The 23,738-nt window shown below is 47.2% G+C and overlaps 1 protein-coding gene across 3 annotated transcripts in view; it reads left to right on the forward strand.

The window, feature by feature from the left end:
- The window catches only part of LOC142575727 (eukaryotic translation initiation factor 4 gamma 3-like), a 136,279-nt gene extending 113,384 nt beyond the window's left edge, over positions 1–22,895 (forward strand). For all 3 annotated transcript variants that reach the window (XM_075685315.1, XM_075685316.1, XM_075685314.1), the window contains 13 exons: positions 1,419–1,525; positions 2,436–2,678; positions 3,405–3,809; positions 4,743–5,096; positions 7,027–7,620; positions 10,907–11,005; positions 14,348–14,683; positions 15,931–16,722; positions 16,811–16,909; positions 17,000–17,173; positions 19,114–19,195; positions 19,365–19,514; positions 20,234–22,895. In XM_075685315.1, the coding sequence (XP_075541430.1) occupies positions 1,419–1,525; positions 2,436–2,678; positions 3,405–3,809; positions 4,743–5,096; positions 7,027–7,620; positions 10,907–11,005; positions 14,348–14,683; positions 15,931–16,722; positions 16,811–16,909; positions 17,000–17,173; positions 19,114–19,195; positions 19,365–19,514; positions 20,234–20,418 (3,620 nt within the window). In that variant the 3' untranslated portion in view covers positions 20,419–22,895. The remainder of the gene's footprint in view (positions 1–1,418; positions 1,526–2,435; positions 2,679–3,404; positions 3,810–4,742; positions 5,097–7,026; positions 7,621–10,906; positions 11,006–14,347; positions 14,684–15,930; positions 16,723–16,810; positions 16,910–16,999; positions 17,174–19,113; positions 19,196–19,364; positions 19,515–20,233) is intronic.
- The last annotated feature ends 843 nt before the right edge of the window (positions 22,896–23,738 follow it).

Genomic DNA, 23,738 nt, shown 5'->3' on the forward strand with positions numbered 1-23,738 from the left:
CGATTTTGGCGGTGCATTCATGAACATACAAATAAAGCTGGTGAAAAAGTGGTCATGGCTGTGACCTTGTTTCACTTTTTGGCTAGTCGATCCACATATGTTTGAAGCAGCAAGGGTCTCTGGAATAACCCGCGCGCAATTGTCACATCAAATGATTGAGACAATGCAGGTGACAAGGTTAGAGGACTAATCCGTAATCGCGTCTTCGTCATTGCCATTTGAGGACATTGACTGTTCGCTTATTTGCTGGATGGCGATTACTGGACATGTTTACACTGGTCAGCCTGTTCTGTGCTGGTTTTCATGCCTTTCTCCTTCTATTTCTACCATAGTTATCAGTACTTGAGTCATCCTCAAGAGTCAGCATTTGAAAGTTGTCCATTGTATTCGTTACCATCTGCTGCTTTACTTAAATGTTCACATGACTACGAAAGTTTATGGGTAGTGCAATTTTCGCAAAGCCTGGACACAATGCTTCAAACTTTCAGTGTGAGCTAGCCTTTGTAACCTACAGTGAATTCCAAAGTTATAAACTTCGATGCCCTAGCGGAGCAAAATTTATATTCCCCATGGAACACATCTAATGTAAATGTTTTGCAAAAAATACTTGTGTACTGCGCATTGGGTGCACATTAAAGAACCCCAGATAGTCTGTGTTGATCTGGAGTCTCCTACTACAGCATGTTTCATAATCAGATTGTGCTTTTAACATGTAGATAGCAAAAATCTGTTTTAACGCTTGTAGGCTGAGCCTTTCAGACAAGCAGCTGGATGGCAGGTCAACACTGCTAGCAATTTTTAAAAATTGCAGTGTACGACTGGTCTTGTTGTATGACATTGTACTCAATACACATGGTTAAGTGCTTTGCCGATGCTCTGATAATCCAACAGCTGCATTCTTATATTAGTCTCTTTGTAAGATGTGCTTTTGTCATGGGAAAAAAAAAAGTAAAGCAGCGCATTGGCAAGCACTCTCCCTGCCACTGTAACATGTTGTGGAATGTTGGTGCGGTGACAAGGCAGGCAACCAGAAATGCTGCATTCTCTCACACAAAGGTCACTGTAAAAAGAACCACACATTGTTACCTCCCTCCATCGTTTTTCTTTTTGTCATGTGGGACGTTATAGCAGAGAGTGATGCTATGCCTTGGCAACTCTGTGCGGAGAAGTAAAAGCTGTAGATCATACGTGCCCTGAATCTACACTAGATTTTCATTACTTTCTGCTAGGTTTTAGGCCACTATTTGTTGTGAATTGATGCCAGTGTTGCTCATGTGCATGGTGCTGGGTGTGTTCAGGCCTAAACTGCAGCGCTAATAAGCTACTATTGCCTATTAGCCCTCTGCATTTATGGGAGACGAAGAAGGCTTCTGGAGAGGAGGATCTCACCTCTGGGTTCTCCCTTTCGTGTCTTGCAGGGAGGGAGAGCAAAAAGTCAGCCAAGAAGAAGAAGATGAAAGAGTGGAACAAGAAGGGGGAGAACAAGGAGGGTGGCGACATGGATGCCTTTGTCGACAAGGAGGAGGTGAGTCTGGCGTTCTTCTCGACTCCTCTACCCTTGAGGCATGTCTTTGTGGTTGTGCACAGAACTGATCTTTTTTGGGGGGCTGGCAACCATCGGGGAAAGAAGGTGGGCGTGCCAGCAGGGTTGTCAGCTTCCATGTCGGAAGTGAGTGTTGTCTAAATAGAGGGAAACTCTGTACACTGCCTGTGTATATTGTGGAATTCTGTCAGGTTCAGCTGTAGTGTCTTAATTTAGGTGGAAGGTGGGAATTGTTTGAGCAGAACAGGTGTCAGATATTACAGGTGTAGATTCCAGTGTGGGGAGTTGATAACCCCAGCTCCCCCTTTTCTATCTTTTGCGGCGAGCAGTTTGAGAAATTCTTTCCTTAATTGTAAAGCAAGGTTGCACTGATAACCTGTTCTCTTGGTCGTCGCGATCTCGAAGCAGGAGCACTACAGAGAGTACCAAGATGAGCGTACGGAGTAGACCACATATTAAGACCCCACCAACTTTAGCATTATCATTCTTCATTGGCTTATTGCTGTAATATATGGTGTATGTATAGTTTACAATAAAAATGCCTCTATTCAGTAGCAACCTCTGGACCTCCAGATTCCATAACACAGTTCTTGAGAGACACCATTGTTGAAAATTCATTTGACATCCACCTTAGCGTCAAGAAAATGATGTTGAAAGGTGCTGTAATTGGCCGGCGCATCCACAGAAATCCTTTGTTGAACTGTGGTGTTGCCACTGCATTCTTAGGTTGTCAATTACTATAGGAAGGGCGGGTTACCATTACTTTCTTGACGGCGAACTCTGTATGCCCCTCCCACACCCTATTTTGGTTCTTGCTCAATGAAAAATAAGCTACCGCAGAATGTGCAGCTAATCAAACGTGCTGCACTCTTCCTCCTCGGACCCTGTGCAGCAGTCGGCAGCCCAGCCAAGTGTGGCAGCCGCTGTGGCTTCTGAGGCCCCTGCCAGGACGCCCAGCCCCCCTATGAGGCTCAGCCCTGCACCCCCGACCACGGCTGCAACCCCGGCTGCTGCCGCCGTCACACCTCCTGTGGAGGAGATAGAACCCGCTACAGTGCCAGCTGCTCAGAGCACCACGCCCACATCACCCGACCAGACAGACTCCTCGACTGGCGAAGATGAGCAGCACAAAAAGGTAGGTGCCGTGCAAGTTACTGGGACCTTGCCGCGCATGATATCGGTCTTCAAGTGACCAAATGCTAGTAGCTTACCCATAGGTAGGCATATTCACTCGTAGGTGCCCTCACTAATACCTAGTGAGGTTCATGTTTCAGAGCGTTTGTCGACGTGAGTGGGAGTGAGCACATGTTCCGAATAAGTACTGGTGAGCGTGAGTGCTCACTTTGCCGGTTTGTGTGCCCTCTGCTTAATGGAACAGGGAACATTGTCCTGGCAAAAACTGAGGTTGATGCATGTAAGTGGCCATGAAGGGTCTCTGTCCTTAATAGAAATGATACAAAGAAAGATCGGTTTTTCGGATTCAAGCAGCTGTATGCCATTCATTGTACATTGACCGAGTTCAATGTAAAAAAAAAATGTAAATGTGACAAAACTAGCTTTAATCCTACACCACACAACACTGGCAATATAAGCCGTTTAATGAGCTTCCTCTTGGAATATTGAAAGCCTGCATGCACCAGCTGGAGTTTGTTTTGAGAGGTTGCGAAACCATGAAGGGACTGTGGCAGTAGAAGATGACACAGTGCATCTGCCTACAGTTACCTTGGCATTTTATCTTATTTCCGCACGCATGATGGCTGTGGATTCATTAAACAAAAGTGAAGCACCCTTACCTAATCTTGCGCTTATAGAGCACGGAATCTAGCAGCAGCCTACAATTGCTCTTTCATTGAAATTGCAGGCGGTGAAAATCAAAAATGAGGAAAACTTGAGGGTCTCCAGGGAAGCTGCCGCTACGGCTCCCGCCACCACTGCCCCAAGTGATGCATTGGAGAAGGGTGACGTAGAAGCCGACGAGGACGTCTCCGAGGCCCCTGCATCCTGTCCCGCAGACGACATGGAGGATGGCGAAGAGAATGAGGAGGTCGAGGAGGAAGAGGAGGAGAATAGCACTGGCGGAAGCAAGGAGAGCGGCGATGCCAAGGCACCCCTGCTCAAGTACAGCTACCGCGAGGACCAGTGGAGCCCTGTGAACCCAGAAGGGCGCAAGCAGTATGACCGGCAGTTCTTGCTCATGCTTCAGGGGGAACCGATGTCCCTGAAGAAGCCGTTCGGCCTGCCCAACTTGGATGTCATCAAGGACACGGTAAGTTGCTGCACTTAGACTATTTCGTGGTGTTCTACCTTAATTGACAGCCTTTGTACAGTGCAGTCACTGTTAAAGGGTATACTCTGGTGTGCAGCTCTGTTTGCTGCAGCTGCTGCTCTAGCTGCAAATGCTGTCTGAAGCTATGTCACTGTACTGCACAGGTGTGTGGTAGGTGCCAGGGCCATTAAGCACAAGTCATCCGCCGCAAAGCTGGTATTGTAGCACACTTACCAGAGGGGGACATGCACACATGCTCAACAGTTGTGTATCCCTTTTAACAGTGGGCGACCTTGTTAGGTGCAAATTTTGGGGTTTAAATTGTCTGGATTTCACATAAAGTTCACCGTGCGTGGGTGACCTTTAGACACTGAACAAGTGTGAAAATGCACGGCATTGCACCAGCCCTCTTGTGGTTCTTGGTGCTGTCGCCTTTCTACATCCCTGGTCCAGTACATTGATACGCTTCATGTGGCAGTTCAGCTGAGGTGTATCAGCGAAGTGAGAGCCGCACATTGATTTGTTCCATTAAAACTGGAGTTTTCTGTGCATGTGTTGTAGTGAAATTGAGTGGTAACATGTGACAAATGGCTTTGGACAGCACGAACTGGAGTCGCGTTGTTGAGCTGAAATCACTGACAAATTGAAGAAGTTGGGGGGACTGTATGACAGTTGTTTCAGGAGCATAAGCATAATATAGTTCTCTGTAAACATTAATTGGCATGCCTTTAAAGGAACACTAAAGGCAAATGCTAAGTTGATGTAGACTATTAGTGCAGCATTCCAGAAACCTTGCAGCGCTTAGTTCGTGCACTAATCTATAAATTTAGCTGGACCTAATATTTGCCTTTCACGGCACGTATCGGATGAAAGCCTGCCCGATGCCATGTCATTTTGCCATTCTCGGTGGCTACAAATGTTTCCTTGCTACAGGCCATGCAGCACAAGCTTCCAGACCTTCCCCGAGGAGGCCCGTACCAGGGCGGTGGCCAGTCTTCCATGGGTGGTGGCCCAGGCGGTGGACCTATGGGGCGTGGTGCCCACCCCGAACACTTGTTCATGCCTCCGTACGCGCGCAATGGCGTGGCCCGGCCGCCCCCCGGAGGGGGTGGCGGTGGGCCTGGCCGGAGGCAGAGCCAGCCTGGCCGTGGTGGGGACAAGCCCAAGAAGGTAATCACACTGTCGAGCTCACTCAACCAGGATGTCAAGCTGCACGCAGCACAGAACGCCTGGAAGCCCTCCCACAAGTCGGCCGCCGAAATTGCGGATGAGGAAGCTGCGGCGGAGGCAAGTGGCATCTTTCTCAAAGAACATATTGGGGGCCGGAGGGGTTGCAATTTCCTTGGTTATTTGTTTCTAATGTATAGGGAGCAGCAAAGTTAAGCTTTTCTTTTTCGTGTGCTTTGTCTTTCTCAAAGGCTACTAAGCCATTGCTGGCATGACTTCAGTAGATTTGAAATCATTTGTTTAAGCTTATGTTAGAGCGCTATACAGTTGCTGCTATTACAGTCTACGCTCATTACAACGGACCTGCATACAGCAGACTTTGGATCGAACGGACCATGTGTCACCCTTAGTTTGTTCTACCTATTTTATTAATGCAACGAAGTTCACTTTTAACTGACCGTGCTGCAATGGACTGTTGGCTACAGCAGATGAAATAAGCTGCAATTTTTTCCCAAAATCGGGCGTATGAAACATATTTTTGCTTTGCCGACACGGACTGACGACTGACTTTCGAGGTTCAGCTGTCTTCTTTTGGGCAAGAGGCACGGGGGCGGTTCTACCTCGGTGGCCGCTGCTTACGGCGCGGCTGCCGCATCTTGAAAGTGGTCTGCTCTGTGGACAAAGTGCGCCCAGTGCCTGTGGCTTTGTGTGTGCTGTGCTTTCAACGTTTAGCTCGTGTTGAAGCGAGAGACTGCACGAAGGTCAATTCGCTTGCTTCTGCTGCCGCATTTATCTTGCTTAATTCGCTATTGCAATCGATGCCTCATCTTTCGGGCGAAGCTGCAACTTTCTTTTAAAAGTAGGACGTTTGTCGCTCACTCTTTGTGATAAAGCTGTTGGATATTGCGACGAAAGTTTCCGAAATGAGGAGTTTCGGACATTACAGACTCAAGACAAAACGGACATATTTTGACTGATTATCAGGGTCCATTGTAACGAGAGGCGACTGTTTGAGGGACCCACCATTTGGTGCAGTAGCAGTTGGGTCACGGATGCTGTGGCCTGGAAGCTTTACAATAGCAGTCAGGATAATGAGCGGCTGTTCCTGTGCTTTTCATTTCTGCCCTTTGTCAGTGATCCCAGCACCATTCCACATACATTAGCAACATTTGCTGGTTTATGAGTATAGTGGCTGATGGAGAGTATGATTAACTGATCATAAAAAATTAACCGACTATTATGATACTCCCTAAAATGAAATGTAAGGGCAGCTCTATACGTGTTTTCATTTCACGATATATTGAGGCAAGGAATTTGAGAGGTGTGTAGCAGAGCCGGCGATCATTGAAAATCAGATCTGCAGGTCAAGCATGTCGGCGGCTTTTATAGATAATTCATTAAAGGTCCCATTGTAATTGCTGGTGCCGCATGGCTTCAAGAAAGTACTACAAAATCTGATTACACTCAGATGACAAAACAGTCGCAAACCATGCCAATAAAAACAGACGCAAGTGATACCAAACCATGCAAACCAAACAAATGCGAGTGAGAGCTGACACGAGCAGACGATAGTACGAAATGAGTGATATGCCTGAGACCAGTTACGAGTTCGCATGGAGCAGTTTGGCAGATCCACATCACTGCAGTTTTCCACGTGCATGTCATTGAAGGGGGCCGCTCTCATTGGTCTCTGCCAATTGCGGCTTGAGTCTTTCATATCCCGCCCCGCGTTAGCTCTTTCGTCTTTTGCTGTGCTCGTTCGATTGCTTACGCAGCACGTCCCAACGCTCGCCGCAGGAACGGCCACCTAACAGCTGCGCCCTAAATAGAGAAAAGCCCGTTGACCACCATAATTCTCCCCGGTATGACTTTTAGCCCTAAATATTAAGCCAGCAGTGCTGATTTTCAGGAAATTATAAAGCGTTACAGAAGTGTGTTGTAAAGTTTACACCTGGTGTTGGTACCAAATGGTAGTACCAATGCAGAGGTTCTCCAGGCTTGCAGCACAGTAAATCGCGGCCTACCATAACTCCTCACTGATAATCTGCAGGAGCTGTACCGGCGGGTCCGGGGCATCCTGAACAAGCTGACACCGCAGAAGTTCCAGTCGCTGGTGGAGCAGGTGCGGAACCTCGAGATCAACTCTGAGGAGCGCCTCAACAAGGTCATTGACCTGGTGTTTGAGAAGGCCCTCGACGAGCCAAACTTCAGCGTGCCCTACGCCAATATGTGCAAACACTTGGCCATGTTTGAAGTGCCCGTCACCAATGACCCCGAGGGGCGGATGGTCAACTTCCGCAAGCTGCTGCTACTCAAGTGCCAGAAGGAGTTCGAGAAGGACACCAGCGATGACATCCGTAAGGAGGAGCGCCTCAAGAAGATTGAGGCGCTCACCGACGAGGAGGAGAAGGCCAAGCTCATGGACGAGCTCCTCGATGACGAGAAGAAGTCAAAGCGGCGCTCTCTAGGCAACATTCGCTTCATAGGAGAACTCTACAATCTCAACATGCTGACAGCGCCCATTATGTTCGACTGCCTAAGGCGGCTAATCAACTCCAACGACGAGGACTCGCTCGAGTGTCTCTGTAAGCTCCTCATCACGATTGGCAAGGAGCTAGACTCGGCTGCTTCCAAAGGAGCACAGGCGAGTGCTTTTCTCTTGTGTTCCTCTTGTGTAATCATTAGTAAAGTGGGCATCACATGGCTAAAGCAAGCATTAGCATAATTAGATGGATGCTGTCCATTGGACTGTGCCTTCATGTTTATTACCAGAAGTTTTCATCAGGTGCAGTCTCCTTAAGGGGGGACACTGCTTTTGACATAATGTCCATAATTTTTTCATCAGTAATAATGACGCTTTCCAGTCGTATTAAGATTTTTGGGCCGATTTCAAATATGTAATTCTTCAAGTAGGCCATATAGTCCTGACGATAAATGAAATTCATTGTTCATCGTTTGCAGAAAGAATAGAAAAATAACCGCACTACAGAAATTCATATTGGCACATGCCTAGGTACTAGACAACATAAGGAACACAATAGCAGGAATACTTTTTTGATATAACAAATAGTAATTCTACAGTGATTCAATATTCACTGTTTCAAATGTGGGTACTCTACTGTCATAGCCTCACTGCCCACTAAATTGCCTTCATGTTCAGTACCCTATCGATACTGAGAACTTCAGCAGGCGAAGCAGTAGGGATGTTAAAAGTTCACACAAGGCATCCTAATTTAAATTAAAGTGCAGGGCTGTCTACATGCAGTGCCAGCTTCAATTTTCATGCACGTCTTGCCTTATACATAACTAGGTGCAAGAATGTGAAGAACTGTTTGGCTATTTTGTTGAATTATGTTGTGACCTGTGACCTTTGAATATGCACCAAGCTATAGTCGATGACTACTTTAAAATTACAAACGAGCTCCACCCACAAAAATGCAGTGTACGTATCCTAAATCCTTCTTTATTTTTGGGTATATTTCGTATATTTTGGGTAAATACTTAATGAATTGATGTATTTAAAGGTGCTAAATACATCGTTTTCTTGCAGAGTAAATAACATAGAAATGAAGAAAATTCAGTTTATTTCATGACTTGCTTGGAAGTGTGCCAATTACTCAGCTATATATGGTGCAAAACAGCAAGCATAGCGTTCTAGTGAAGAGCATGGCGGACTTTTAAAGGACCAATAGTAGCACCCAAGACAAATTACTTTCTGAAATTTCTGTACTACTTACGCACATTATAAGCATATTGCACTAATTGTCTTTCTGACAGAAAGCAATTATTGCAAAAGGAGAACTAGAATCAGAGGTATCATCGTTCCAGAACTGTGACATCATCAAAACTGGTGTTTTGAGGGGGGGAAAAATAATTTCACAACACGTTAATTGTGATTGTGGCAAAGGCCAAATCAGCTAAGGATGATACCAGGGGTCCAATCAAGCGAAAATGAATGCTCTACACCAACCTGGAAGAGCAGGGTCCGCCCTTTTTTTTTTCAGGTTCCGTGACAATTAACTTCGAAATTAAAGTTTGTCGATTAAGTTTATCAATGCAGAGCAGTGGCTCCAGCTGGCTTGGCTCTTCGTTAGAGAGTGACGGGCATGCACGTATTGTTCTTGTGGATAGAGCTTGCTTGTAATTCTGAGGTTGGGACCGACTGAAGTGTCCTGCTAACCACGCCCCATAAGCTGTCCTCCAGTGGTCCTTTGGCATGCGTGGGCGTTTTGCCTTGCTGCCTGGGATCCTCTCCCAGCTTGCTGGTGTTCCAAGGGGGTCTAGCGAGTCATGGTGTGGGAAAACAAATGTGCATTCTGGCCCCCATCAGGCACTGCCCTCCCTCACCACCCACGTGACCGAGTGGCATGACCTGTGTTGAAACTACCTGGAGGCCCACACTAGTGGCATTGTCTGTGTACCCGTTTTTCTTCCATGGCACACTGCATTTCTCTCTCTCTCTCTCTCTCTCTCCCTCCTGAGTTCTTTGTCTCGGCAGCTTTGTCAGGGCAGTGTGACCGTGTGAATTTTGGAGGACAAGGAGGCAGCCCTCTCAAACAAGCCTGAGTGCTCGACAAACTTAACCGAAAAATACCGCTCTAAAAAAAAAAAAGATCCGGAATATTTAATCCGGAGGACCCTTTTGCATATGGTGCTCCATGCAGCTTAAATTTCTAGACTATCCTTACTTTGTTCAGAACAATGCTAGAAATCTAAAGCGAAAATAAAGTGGGCTCCATTATTTGAATGTTTTTTTTTTCGTCGAGTAATGTTGCTGGTTTGTTTTGGGCTACCTTTCTGGTTCCTGACGAGCTGTGCCCACAGAAATTAACACTGTTCTGGTTGATGTGTAAATTCTAGCATTGAAGAGAGCCATGAATGCGCGTATGGGTGTCAGGTTGCCATTTTCGTGAACAAAATATTGCTATCAAAGAGGGAGGAGTCCTGCAATGAGCAACTTAACCATTCGAGCCACTTGAAGACGAGCCGAAATGTGCTTATGCTGAACTGGAATAGCTAGCTTGCTATTGACCTCAGCTTAGTAGAGTAAACCTTAAAAATGAATTTGTAGAATGTTGCTCACACCCTAATTTCCATAGAAAATGCCCTCTCTGATTTGGAATTTAGAATGCACTTCCCATAATTTTTCTTTTTTAGTTGTTGCCCTAGTTTGACAATGTTGCCGAGACAAGTTGATGATGGGCATTGCATTTTTGCCTTTCGTTTTGCCTGAACCAGCACGCCTCGCATTGCTATGCTTATCTGATTGCACCAAACATTTCATCTGGAACACTACCGCATAACTTCCTTAACGAAGGCAGTGGTTAGTCCTGTGTAAACAGAAATACGAACTTTTTTATTTTCTTGCATTGCACAGACTCTGCTGCTGTTGTTTTGCAAGCGTTTAGTTTCTAGCATGATGTAAGAGCTCAGAGTTAGTGCAAATAAAGCATTCAGACAGTTCACTTTTAACATAGATTTTAGTGCAAGAGTGAAAAAAGCAGCCTGAGTGAGAATGATGGCATCTGTGCGTGTAGCTGCTGTACGTGCCAGTTCTCTCTAGCATCCCGTTCAATCGCTGAAGGTTTGTTTCTCGCGAATTGTACACCACCCACGATTCTTGTTGCATCTCCATATTTTTTTTTTTCACTCTGTTGACAACTGGCTAACATTTAGACAGCAAACAAGTTTTCTTTCTTTAATTTGTTTAATTAGTTTGTTTTTTTTTCGTGCTTGGTTTTTGTGATTTTGTTGTGTTTATTTATTCGCTTTCCCCTAACCTTGCACTTGCACACTTTTTTTATTTTTGTTTGCCTCCTTTCCCCTCCCTTGACCCCCGGCCCTGTCCGTAATCCACCACCTCGTACTCCCTGCACGCTGCTGCTACCTCCGTCGTCACGCAGGGAGGTAAGGTGAATCCTAAAATGCAGCTGGACGAGTACTTCCGCAAAATGGAGAACATCGCCAAGAAGCGGGAAGTCTCGCTACGGGTGGTCTTCATGCTGCAGGACGTCATCGATCTGCGCCACGTGAGTTTTAGGCTTCTCTTGGCCCTCTTTAGGCGCTGCGCTGACATGCAAAGATGCTGCACATTAAGGCTTCGTTAACACAGCTGTCGTCCACCCTGTCACATAAAAAAAAAGAGTGCTGGAGACTTGTTGTTTTAACAGGCAACAGCGATGCCAGCACTGTCTGCAGCAAATTTGTCTAAAACTATACTCGTGTAACAAAACTCTTGTAATGATCATTGCTTTGTAAATACATTGGTGTTATTACGACCTTAGCACAAAACAAAATAATAGATATGGAGATACGGCTATGCCATTTGCGCAGCCGCTTCGCTTGCTACGGTGGTTGCAGGTGCGTGCCTTGGAGAATCTAAATTCATTAGTGGCTGTTTATTTTCTGATACATCGATTTCGTATGGGCTGTGGCTCTGTCATCGCACCAGACAGCTAGAGCATCGCCGAAGCTAGAGCTTTCATCGAAGTCTCGTTTTTGACTGGAAAATGGGTAAGCAAATGCTCTCCCCTGATGGGATTCGGTGTCATGACTGACATAACGGAAGGAATGGCAGCTGTATGAATGAAGCCTAATGGTGTGGCAAGACTCATTGTGTGAGGCCATCTGCAACAACATTGCACTTTGACTCAATTGATAACTGTTAGACTTCATTATATCTGATTTTCGTTGTAAGTGTACATGCTTATATCAGCGAAGGAAAAATGTACCTCAGTTGGATCTTTGTGAAAGAAACTCAAACACACCTGACACCTCCAATTGGTATCCTTTCTTGCCTGTCAGTCTGGTTCGTAACAGCATTCAAATCGCATTACTACTTTACTGTCTAGGATTGCAACAAAGCAAACTGGACCAAAATCGGCCCAGCCGTTGCAGTACTATGCTCTTCACAAAGTTAGTTGCACACATGCACAAAAAAAATGAAATAAAGAAAGTAAAAGAAAGTTGGAAAATAGCTCATAACTTATTGGAAGCTTTTTAATTCAGCAGTATAAAGTCTTCCTAATTCACTGCAGATCCATTTGTGCAGCACTGCGAGAGTGCATGTGGAGGCTGTATGTCCGCAGGGCACACCAGGCGCTTGCATCATTTATGCAGACTCTGAACTTATCTGCAGGCAGCCTGAGTAGTGTGTGGTATTCGTTTAGCAAAGCTCCATGGTTGTCCCTGGGAACCATGTACAGTCGCCGACCGTTTATTCGGACCTCACGGGGCCTGCGAAAATGTCCGATAAAGCAGATTTAAGAAAAAAAAAAAATGCCGAGCCCGAATAAGGGCTCGGCAGTAGGCCTGAAGAAATCGTGAATGCGCCGTTGCACGCTGTTCCGTTTAGGCGCATTCAGATAAGGCTGAATCTCGGAGAGAGTCGTACGGTCACTATAGGAGGCTGAAAGCACAGTCACTGCTTGTGCACGCTCCGCATGCGACGGCAGCGTAGCACATGGTGCGTCATCTTCCGGCAGTGCAGCAGAAACCTGACGAATGATCTCGCCGTCATCGAGTTCTGCGCATGTCAGTACAGCAGTGTCAGCACCTGTGAAACTGTCAAATGAGATGGTGTCCGGAATCGCAATGCAACCAACTGCACAGGTTTCGGCAGAACATTTTCCGCGTCAGTAGGAAGCACACCGGAAGGCGACAAATCTTACGCCTCCCGGCACCCGCTTGGCGGCATTCCCCAGCGCAGTCTGTGCAGGCACTGTCGGCGCCATTAGACACTTGACGCGATGTTTCCGTACGCCGCGTTGGGTCACCGAAACCTCGACACAGCACACAAAGCAAACACCACCGTGCCGACACCAGTCGCACAAATGAAAAACGTGGCCTGCTTGCAGTGTCGTGCGCGAAGAAACAAATCAGCTGCTGGATTGTCTTGACATGGCTTATTAAGCTGAAACCGAAACTGCTGTAGAGCCACTCTATCGAACCAGCCAGAAACGATGATGGTGAGCGGGGATTTCCAGCAGCGCCACTTCGTGGGGCAGCAAGGAGGCTCCGTTCAAAACAAAAATGGCGTTCAGCAAGTCGAACTATGCACCGGTCAGAGTCGGTGCATGATGCTCTCGATTGAATTACCCGCCGTGGTTGCTCAGTGGCTATGGTGTTGGGCTGCTGAGCACGAGGTCGCGGGATCGAATCCCGGCCGCGGCGGCCGCATTTCGATGGGGGCGAAATGCGAAAACACCCGTGTGCTTAGATTTAGGTGCACGTTAAAGAACCCCAGGTGGTCAAAATTTCCGGAGTCCTCCACTACGGCGTGCCTCATAATCAAAAAGTGGTTTTGGCACGTAAAACCCCAAATATTATTATTATTATCTCGATTGAGTTGGCTCAAGGAGTGTCCGAAAAATCAGACGGAAGGTTGCAAGGTGTCCGAACTTTCGGCAGTTGTTATACAGTATAGTCTGTGAGGAGGATGGCGGTTCCGCGAAGCTGACCGAATAATCGGGCATGTCCGAATTTTTGGAGTCCGGAAAATCAGTCGGCAACTGTATTATTATGTCAGTGTTGATTTAAATTATGCAAAATTGCACCTGCGTCTCAAAACTGTTGCCAGGCTGGGAGCTCATAGGTTCCTACTAACCCGTAAGCTATGACACGTGCGTTTTGCATAGTGATATCTTGTTTTCTCTTGAAGGCTTCCAGTAATGATAAACTGTAGCACTCATGTGCTGTCATTTGTTTTCTCTGAGCTCCCTGAACTAGTTCAGTTGTTCAGTTTGCGCTCACGTAGAGCAAGCCCAGTGCAAGCACCACAAGACCTACACAGGCTCTCCTGCTGGAATGCCGAGAGTTTGTTCTTGCACAAAGTTTGTACTGTGTGCAAACTTTTTCAAACGGGCAACATGCAAATGTTGCCATGTCGTTTTGGTGAATTGAAAATTGAAGCATGCATTTCTCTTTTTGCAATTCACTCACCATCATAGTCACTGTCAGGATGCTCTTTATTACTAGGGGCCACAACAAGTTGTTCTCCGTTGGATATCTCGAATTGCTTTCCTCAACTCTGCAGCAGTCACTGACTGAAGTGTTGTCTGCACCTTGACTGACTGCTTTGTTAGCCTGTCCTGTTAAGTCTCGGGAATGGAAGATGTGGTGCTGCTAAGTGGCCTTAAGTTCAGGATGTAAAGAACCTGTCTTTTGAGTGAGCTATTGCAGTTAAAGCGGCGACACTGCCTCTGGCGGTCAGCTTTTGTTAATGCCACAGACGCAGTCACCATCTGATTGTAAAGCGCAGGTGGCTTGTTTCATTGGGGGGAAAAAATAGTGCATTAGAATCGGGTAACTACAGTAATCCACGGAATCGTAAAGCTCTGGCAGTTAACCTGCTTTTCGCCCACCCCGTGCAGAGGAAATGGATCCCTCGACGAGACGAGAACATCCCGAAGACAATTGACCAGATCCACGAGGAGGCTCAGCGGGAGCAGGTGAACGAGGAGTTGATGCGCGACACCATGCCGCGACCGAAGCGCGGCGAGGACCGCCGCAAGGGCGGCCGTGCTGGCGGTGGCGGGGGCTTCGAGGACGGCTGGAACACGGTGCCCAGCAAGAAGCACGTGGACTTCAACAAGCTCAAGCAGATCAGCACCAAGCAGACCGAGATGGACACCATACAGCTGGGGCCGGGCTCTCGCATGTCCTCCTGGGCCAAGGGCAGCAGTGGCGGCGGGAAGTCCTCAAGCCAGGTACCTTTGTTGTTTTTGTCAGTCTCTTTTGCTTGTCTTGTTTTTCTATTTCGTATACGAAAAATCTGGTATTCGACCTTTTTCTATTATTGTTGGTGAATGCATAAGGTGTCGAAACTCTACTTCTAGATGCACCGAGCGAAATGTGGAGTTGAGTTCGTTGCATCTGCATTAGTTAATGGCCTGATTTGACGGCGCAAGGGCACTTTTAAGCTGGGCCAGCATTCACAAAAGCTTCTTACGTTATAATTACTTGCAAAAGAAAATTATACAATCCTGATGCCTGACATGTTATAGCCATGTCAAGCCCGGGCTGAGTTGCTGAACTGCAACACACGCACACCTGCAGTCCCGGCCAATGCATGCTAGCTGATATGCATGGGCCAAGTCAATGTGCCATGCTGGCATCGAAATGTAGCCTCCCAGTATGTAAGCACTACAAAACAGGTGTGAGAAAACAGTGTGTGTATAAGCTCATGTCGTACTGAGCACACGTTATTACACTAACAGCAGTCAGTCGCACATGCGACATCTGCTCTTCATGATGACGCACATTGCACCGGGTGCATGGAAACTGAAGAGCAACAATGCAAACGGTTTCAGTGCAGAGTGTGTGGCTGTATTTTTGCTGCCGTCACTCACCATTTTTTTTTTTCATTTGCTCCATCTCTGCATCGCCCTCGTCGCTCTTCTGATGGCTGGCCCACCTTGTTAGGAAGCAGACTTGCTACTGCGCTTGTATGCACGATTTTCCCGCAGAACCCACATTTTAACCAGTATTTCATCTCGCTCCGCTGCACTATAAGCAATATGTGACACAGTTTAATGAGAGTTGGGAAAAGCCGTATCCTAGCTGGGTCTTCACTACAAGCGGTTACATTATAAGTGGGCTAAGCTGTACTATGTAATGCAGCTGATTGCACATTTAACTACACAGCTTTTTGCCCAAGTGTGTAAACAGCATACCTGTGTCTTGTGTAGTTCGGGTGCATTGCTCTATCGCTCGGGCGTCTGCAAAGTGTGTATATGGCATGTGGGTAGGCAGAGTTGGCATTCAGAGCATATTGTGTGTAGTGGAACAGGAGTTGCTGTTCATGAAGCCAAAAAGCAATCTTTGCTAGTCGGTCTTTAAGGATGTCTCTAAGCAATGTAACAGGCTAAACTGCAATTGGATTTTGGCCAAGCTTTAGTTATGTAGGCTTTTGGTCCACGCAGCCACCATGGCTAATGACTGTCATCTTATGCAGGAGCCTGAGGGACGACCATCCGGCGCTACGAATCGCTTCTCTGCCCTGGCTGATGCGTCGTCCTACGACTCTCGGCGCGGTGCCCAGCGGTCAACCGCGTCAAGCCGGGAATCGAGCCGTGGCCGAGGCGGGAGTCAGCAGCAGACGCCCATGCCGTCGATGGGTGCGCGCAAAACGCCGTCGCAGTCTCGCGAGCGGGACGCCGCTCTGGCGGCCGTCAAGAACATTACTTCGTCCAGTGCCCCTTCGGCAGCGGCTGCTGCTCCTGCATCGTCTCACGAGCCGGAGGTCTCCCGAGAGGACAAGGCGAAGGAGCCGGACGTGGTTCTCAAGGGCCCAGCCAACATGGACGAGGACATGCTAAAGACACGGACAGAGGCCCTGGTTGACCAGTTCCTGTGCAACAGCGACCTGCAAGATGCGGTGCAGAACGTGGTGGAGCTTGCGTCGCCGGGCAACGTGCACCAGTTGGTGTCTACAGCAATCGGCCACACGCTGGACCGTAACCCCGAGGCCCGCCGGCTGACTGGCCAGCTGCTCAAGGAGCTGCTCAAGCGCAAGGTTCTCTCGCTGGACGTTCTGACCAAGGGACTGCACGAGGTGCTGGAGTATGGGGAGGACATGGAGCTGGACATCCCCAAGGTGTGGGAGTACGTGGCCGAGCTGGTCTCGCCACTCTTCCTCGACCTGCTGGCCCTGCAGTACCTACGCGATGCGGCTGAGCCACTGCGCCCCATTGGCCGGGCAGGGAGGATGGCCGCCTGTGTGCTGGCTCACCTTGCCCAGACCCTGGTGCGTACTGCGTCTGTTGGGGCACGGTAGGCCCCTCGTCACGTGTGCAGTAGCTGAGTGAATGACTGGTGTTCTTTTGCGTTCGCAGGGCGAGGCCACTGTGGCCAACATGTGGAGGACAGCAGGCCTCCAGTGGAGCCATTTCCTAAAGCCCGGGGAGGATGCCGAAGCCTTTGCAAAGGCTAATGTATGTGTACCTGTCAATTTTAGTTTGCTTGTTTGCGTTTATTGGCAGACACAGTGTGCAAGACTGCCCCCTGCCTCGTATCTGTTGCAGGGTGTTGCCTTTACGTTGGGAGGAGTGCCAGCCACTCCGAGTGCAGGCAGCGGTGCACCCACTGGCCGCACTGGTGGTGGATCTGCCGCGTCCCTGCCGGAGCTGGATTCACAGCTCAACTTCTTGATCCGCACCAAGGGGGCTCCTTCCCCTGCCATCATCGAGTGGATTGAGGTGAGGTGCATGCAATGGTGGTTTTATCGGCAGACATCAGGGGGTGGTGCCTAAGTGGGCACGGATATTTAGATACAGCAGAGCTCGTTCGTCACTCACTCTTTACAATAAAGTTAGACATCGCAACGAAAGTTTCCGTAGTGATGCGTTTCGGATATTACGGACTTGGATAAAATTAACGTTTTTATCAGATTATCAGTGTCTGTCTGTTGTAGCAAGAGCTGACTGTACTTCGGGCATTTTTGATACCCTGTCCGAAAAAATGATTCTGCAAATGCCAAAGAGGAACAATGTGCATGCGTTCGATGTGGCCTGTGGTGCGCCTCTGACAAGTGGCCGTTGCAAAAGGGCTGTCGTTGCGTAGATGGCCCCTGGCACATCTTCAGAGCACACTGCCACAGCATTTTTTGTCTCTTCTCTCTTTCATTCCTTGTTCACTCTTCTTCTGCATCACCCTTGCCGCTCTCCCCTTGGCCGGCACACCTCTGCCTCACTTGTCTGCGGGATTTTCTGGCACCGCATTATGACCATTGTCATCTCGCTGCTCCACTATAAGCTGTATGCAAATACATCGAGTTCTATGAGAAGATAAACAGAAGTCGGAAAATATGGCATTGTCATATGTACTCAGTTGTAACGAGTTTTTTTTCCCCCCAAGATTCTCGGTGCTTGAACTGGATCTTTGCGTTATTTTGATGGCCTAAGAGTGGTATCTCCGCTGCGGCTCGAAGGCTCGAAGTCAACGAGTCAACGGTTCGTGCATGGCAAGGCCAACGGGAGGGCCTCTTCAAATACGAGGCCTGTCCAAAGGGCTCTGTGGATATTGTAGGAGCCTGGTAGCATCCCCGAATGAATGTTTTTACAGCCTCTTAAGAAGTACTTAATCTTGAACAAGTTCCAAGATGATGTGATTCTCGGGCGACCACTTTCGGCGCTAGTTTCGCTTTCGCAAGACTCTGGCTCGACACGGCACCGAACCCCTCGAAGTATACGGCTGACAGCTCTCATGGCAGTGATTGTGTCAAACCTTTGTCGAGGACGCTTTTGGCGTCGAGTCACGAGAAATTTCTTGAAAGTGAAACTATTACTGAAAGGTATCGCCTAAGAATACTGCCCAAGGAAAGCTGTCTCCACCTCGTATAATAAATGAAAAAACTTGTTGCCCGAATTGATTTCTTCTTCCTTTCATTTCACGTCACATTCACACTTTTTTTTCTTTTGCTTCACTGGAAAGTCAACCTTCGCATTAAAATCGTGGTTGCATCACATTACAGTAAATACGCTATATCCGGTCCTGCACTATAAGTTACATGGTTACGTTATAAGCGGTGTGAGCTGTAGTATTCAGCTGATCACGTCAGCATTACGCTGTAAGAAGCTTCAGAGGCTATGCAAGTTTCTTTTTCTTGTTGTTTGTGTTCTTGTTCTCTTTCTCTACGAGGTGTTCCACCGAGAAGCGGTGGAACACCTCGTAGAGAAAGAGCATAGCCTCCAAGATGAAACATCAAAAGGGAAAAGGATGAAAAAGACAGAAATGCAGCGCTGCATTTTTATCTTGGTCTTGAGAGAGAGAGAGAGAACAGACTTGCAACAGAGGCATTGGCTGTGCCTCTGTGGTACGGATTTGAGTGTGAATTAGTGGGATGCATTACATATTGCTTTCAATACATTGTTGGATGGATCGCGGCGGCTACTTTGAATAATCCAATATTTCTAATGAAAGAGTGATTGGTTAACGAGCTTTTACTGTACTTTATAAAGGCCATGAGCCCCAACACACTTGGCAGTTTAGCAGCGCTTGTATACTTCTTGCTTCTCATTGAGGGCAGTATTTGACACCTGCGAAATCTGATGAGACATGCATAAAGCTAAAGCTTGCTTGCTGCTCCGACGGGCACTGCCATGTCACAGACTAAGCTTTTGTCCTTTCATGTTTCCAGTCCAAGCTTGGTGAAGCTCAGACAAAGAAGCCACCATTCATTCGTGCCTTGGTAACCGCTGTAGCCGAGAATGCCATCACACGTGAGTACCATCTCCCTTTGGTAATTTGCCATTTGTCTAAATATTCTGTGAGCAGCAGCAGAAACTGGTAGCAGCTGGTTTGGCTGATTACCCACTGGATATAGTACTGTGTCTTAGCTACCTCTGACCCCCCCCCCCCCCCCCCCCCCACACACACACCCTTTTGCAGTGCTTGGTGATGGCAATGCCGAACTGAAGGAGGACCTCATTAAGACGTACTCCGACCTCCTGCAAAAGTACCTCAACCACGATGAGGAGCGTGAATTGCAAGCCCTGTATGCGCTACAGGCTCTCGTCAACCGCCTAGAGCACCCAAAAGGTGAGACCTGCCAATTCCATACCCTTTGCTCGAGTTTTCGCGTATACCAAGTTGCTTTGGTATGCTATTGTTCCAATTTCCTCGTGTGCTCAGAGTAATTTATGCCGATGGCTAGCCTCTCCTATCACTGCAAACGCTTTGCCCCTGAATCTCTCGCTTCATTGCCTACGAGAAAATTGTCTTGCAAGTGTGGAGTGGACATTCTGTGGTAAACACTTTGGGCAGTTTCTTGATATGCAATCACCCAGAGAGAGCTCCATGTATTAGTCAAAGCAATAGTTCTGCAAAGAAAGCAATATGACTTGTGTATAAGTGCAAAAAAATAAATTGCAGAAAACACCACCGCAGGTTGCAAGCCATTCATATAACAACCTGGCAATTGTGTAATGGGCACCTTTGGTGTTCTTTTAGAAAGCGGTGGCGTTAAGTGTTCTTGGCCACATCACACAGCGTAAGGAGAAGTCTTGCCAGTTGGCTGTTTTGTTGCATTGATTTGTTCCACATGGTTTGCTTGCCATGTCACAGTGCTTTCAAAGCATTTCTTTTCCCCCCAAGTGCTTGGAGACAGGTTTGGGAGACGACATAAAAGCAAGCCACATTTCTTCCCCCTCACTTGCATATGTAAATCTATCTGTGTATATAAGTGGCAACTTTTCAGTAAAACATTTTGGGGAAATTTTTTGCCTTCACCTTGCTCAGTGCGAGTCCGTTGGTTGCAGGCATCCTGGTGCAGCTGTTCAACGCCTTCTATGACTGCGACCTGATCTCCGAGGACGCCTTCCAGCAGTGGGCCGACAGCAAGGACTTGGCCGAGCAGGAGGGCAAGGGCGTTGCCCTCAAGTCCACCACCTCCTTCTTCACCTGGCTCGCCGAAATGGAGGCAGACTCCGGCGAAGACAACTGAGGCGGCGGCTTTGCCACAGCTGCTATTGACCTTCTCCTCCTCAACCACTGAGAACGCCAGCAGCAGTGGGTTGGGAAAAGGGGCGGACGACAACGATGGGCCGTCTGCCCTTAATGCACGCTCTCACTCTCTCTCATTCCTGCTCCTCTCTCGGACCGGCTCTCTATCCCTTCTGGCTGGATCAACGAGCGTGGCTTCCCCTACCGCATGGGCCCAAGACTTGTGCAATTGATAAGGGAAGACTGTTCCTCCGCGGACAGGAAGAAAGAAAAAGCAAAACGGGCGATGCAAGGGAAATGACGAGCTTCGCACACGCTGGCTGGCTGCTGACCTCCCTCTCCCCATCCTTCTTTCCTCGCATGTACTGCTTTATTCTGTCCTCCTCTCTGACTGGCTGCTCTCAGGATCTTCCAGATGAGTTTTTTTTTTTTTTTTGCTAGATCCGTGCACCCTCTCTCCCGCTGCCGCCTCGTCTCCTTTCCTCCTGCTTCGGCCTGATCTTCGCCCGGCGGCCAAGAATGCAAAGGTGTCTCGGGGAAAGCAGTGTGTCGGTGGGTGTGACGGCGGCAGTAGCCTATGGTGACACATCAAGCAGCAGCAGTGACGAAAGAAGTGACACTTTATATATATATATTTTTTTCTTCTTGGTGACTGAACTTTGCAACAAGGACAAGTGATAAAAGTGACTGAATACAACAATGCTTCACTTCATTTTTTTTTTCTCCCTCCTTTCTCTGAAAGGATTCTCAAGAGGGCCACCCCCCCCCCCCGGTTTCTGAATCCAGTTGAACTCTTCAGTGGAGGGTGGCTTTGTGCTTTTTTTTTTTTCTCCTATGTGAACAGATATTATTTTTTTTTCTTTCTTTCCTTCCACACTATTTTTTGCCTGCTTTGTGCAAAAGTGCCAGGTTTTTTTGTGATGACTCGACGCGGCCTTGGAAGCTTTTTCTTTTTAGGATTCAAGCAACCACGTTCAACGGACTTGCGGCCAGGCATATTTTTTTTTTTTCTCTCTCGAAGACTGGAAGCAAATGTGCTGTGCGTTTCATTTGCTGCAATCATGATTGCTTCCATTTTCTGGGTCTTTTGTAATTTTTTTTAACCTACTTTACTAGCCTTTTCACCTCCTTTTTTTTTTTTTTCTTTCTAGACTTTGTCTCGTTGCTTTCTGTGCAAGCAAGCAAGAGGTGCACCAGGCCTCTTGACCTGTGCAGACTAGACCTGCGTTTATATATATATTTAACATATATATATATACACACACACATATATATAAATATGAAATATATAGAAATATATTTGAATGCAGGAACGCGTCCTCTCTTCTTGCATGACGCATCTCAGTGTCTGAGGTATTTTTCTTTTTTGGAGCAAACGGACACTGGTTCTAGCGAGAAGAATTGCTGAGACAGTCTGCATGTTTTTTTTTTTTTTTCCCTAGGTTTATTTTTCTAGGTTTAAATTCCTTCCGGGTCAAGTCGCGACCGCACTTTTGCGGCACCGTGGATGGTGTGGATGACAGGGGATGAGAAAGCGACAGTCTTCCTTGGCAGAACATCTTGACTTTTTTTGTCAAGAAGGCGTGTGGATTCTCTCTCCTTATTTAATATAGTGAACAAAAGTCTTCTACGGTGACGGTTGTTGGGCGTTTATGTGGAACGTTGTACAAGTGAAAAAAAAAAAATGGGGGGAACAAAAAAATCTTATGGGAATCTGTTTCCCACTGAAGAGGTTTTGCGAGCATTCTTGCGATTCATGTGTGTTCTGTATTTGCGTGGGAACTACTGAACGAGCGCTCTCAGTTCTGTGTGTATCTTTTTTCCCCGTAAAAAAAAAAAAAATAGGCTTGATGCTGGAATGAGAATGCTCGCAGATCTCTACAGTTAAATTTGTTTTTTAATGTTGGGCCTCCCTATATATTGTCCCCACCCGGACTACTGCCTTTTCTTTACTTTTTTTTTTTTTTTTAGCTAGGAAAAAAAATATTCAAATTAAACTGTTGCCGAATATGCCGCTGGCGAAGGCGAATGTCTCCAGAGCGAGGTACTGTTTGTAAAGGACTCTAGAATTTTTTGTACAACTTAGTCTCTCTCAGAGGGAACAAAATGAAACAAAAAAGAAAAAAAAAAGCAAAGGAGACCGTTTCGGTGCCTTTACGTGTATTTAAGATGCGAACTCTTTTTGTTACTTTTTTCTTCGAAGAAATGTTTTGGCGTGTGTGTGAGTGCATGACTGCAAGAAGTGCTTGCAGCTTGTGCAGGGGCGTTAGGACTCTTGAAGATGCAACAGTTTTTTTTTTCCTCTAACGAGAAACGATAGTGGTGCACATGATTATGTGTGCGTGCACCACGTGGGTGGAAGAGGGAGATATAAACTTGTACATAGAACGTGGGGAACTGAAGACGTTCCACATCTATGATTTTGAGCAGCATAAAAAAAAGTGCAGATTAAGAATAAACTTTGACTTACAGACTTTACATGTCGAAGTGTCTGACTCTTTCTGGGCCTTTTGGCTGCATTCTGGCATCCTTGCCATTGCATGGCCGAAGGTTGAGACTGTGGCCATTTGTGTGGTGAGTAGAACGACACCTAAACTTTGCACAAGCTTTTAATGTTTGCATTAGGGTTTTTTTATGCGAAGCTAGGCCTCAGAGCTGGCTATGCCGAAATCCCAAGTGTGCAACGGGCTAGAATTAATGAAAAATAAAACTGACCCCATGGCCCAGTCTTGGGGACAGTCCACAGAAGGGGGTGTGACAAGTCTAATGTATACATACGCATCATTCATATTTGCCTGTAAACGTGACCATGAGGTACAATGGGCTATCTTATAGGGGTGAAAAAGAATACATAAACTTGTTGAAAGAAAACATTGCTGAACAGGGCAAGTGATCATTCGAAGGCAGTAAGTCCATCAGATTGTAGTTTCACCAAGGCCTTGATAATGACGGCAAAATACTGAATTACACAAAGCAAGGCTCTTAGTCTTATTGGCTGTGTACATTGTAGTAAGCATTTGCTTACTAGTTTAATAGCATCGTGTCCAGCGCACACAGGCAAAACATGAACAGATCCCACTGAATAACTGCAAACTCTTGTGCACTGAGGAACACCAGCAGTGGGAGTGACCGTCTTGTGCTTAAAGGTGTCCCCGAAACTTGAAAAATTTTGACCTCCAAGATTATGCACTGAAGGGTGGTGCAAACGAAGCCACAAGCCTTGCCCCACCGAGCCTTGGCACCCAATGCAGATTAGCTCCAATGTAAGTTGCCAACCATGAGCCTCCACTGCTGGGCTGGAGAAGTCCCCTCTAGTGTGCG

This window comes from Dermacentor variabilis, chromosome 3, assembly GCF_050947875.1.
Source record: "Dermacentor variabilis isolate Ectoservices chromosome 3, ASM5094787v1, whole genome shotgun sequence".
NCBI lineage: Eukaryota > Metazoa > Arthropoda > Arachnida > Ixodida > Ixodidae > Dermacentor > Dermacentor variabilis.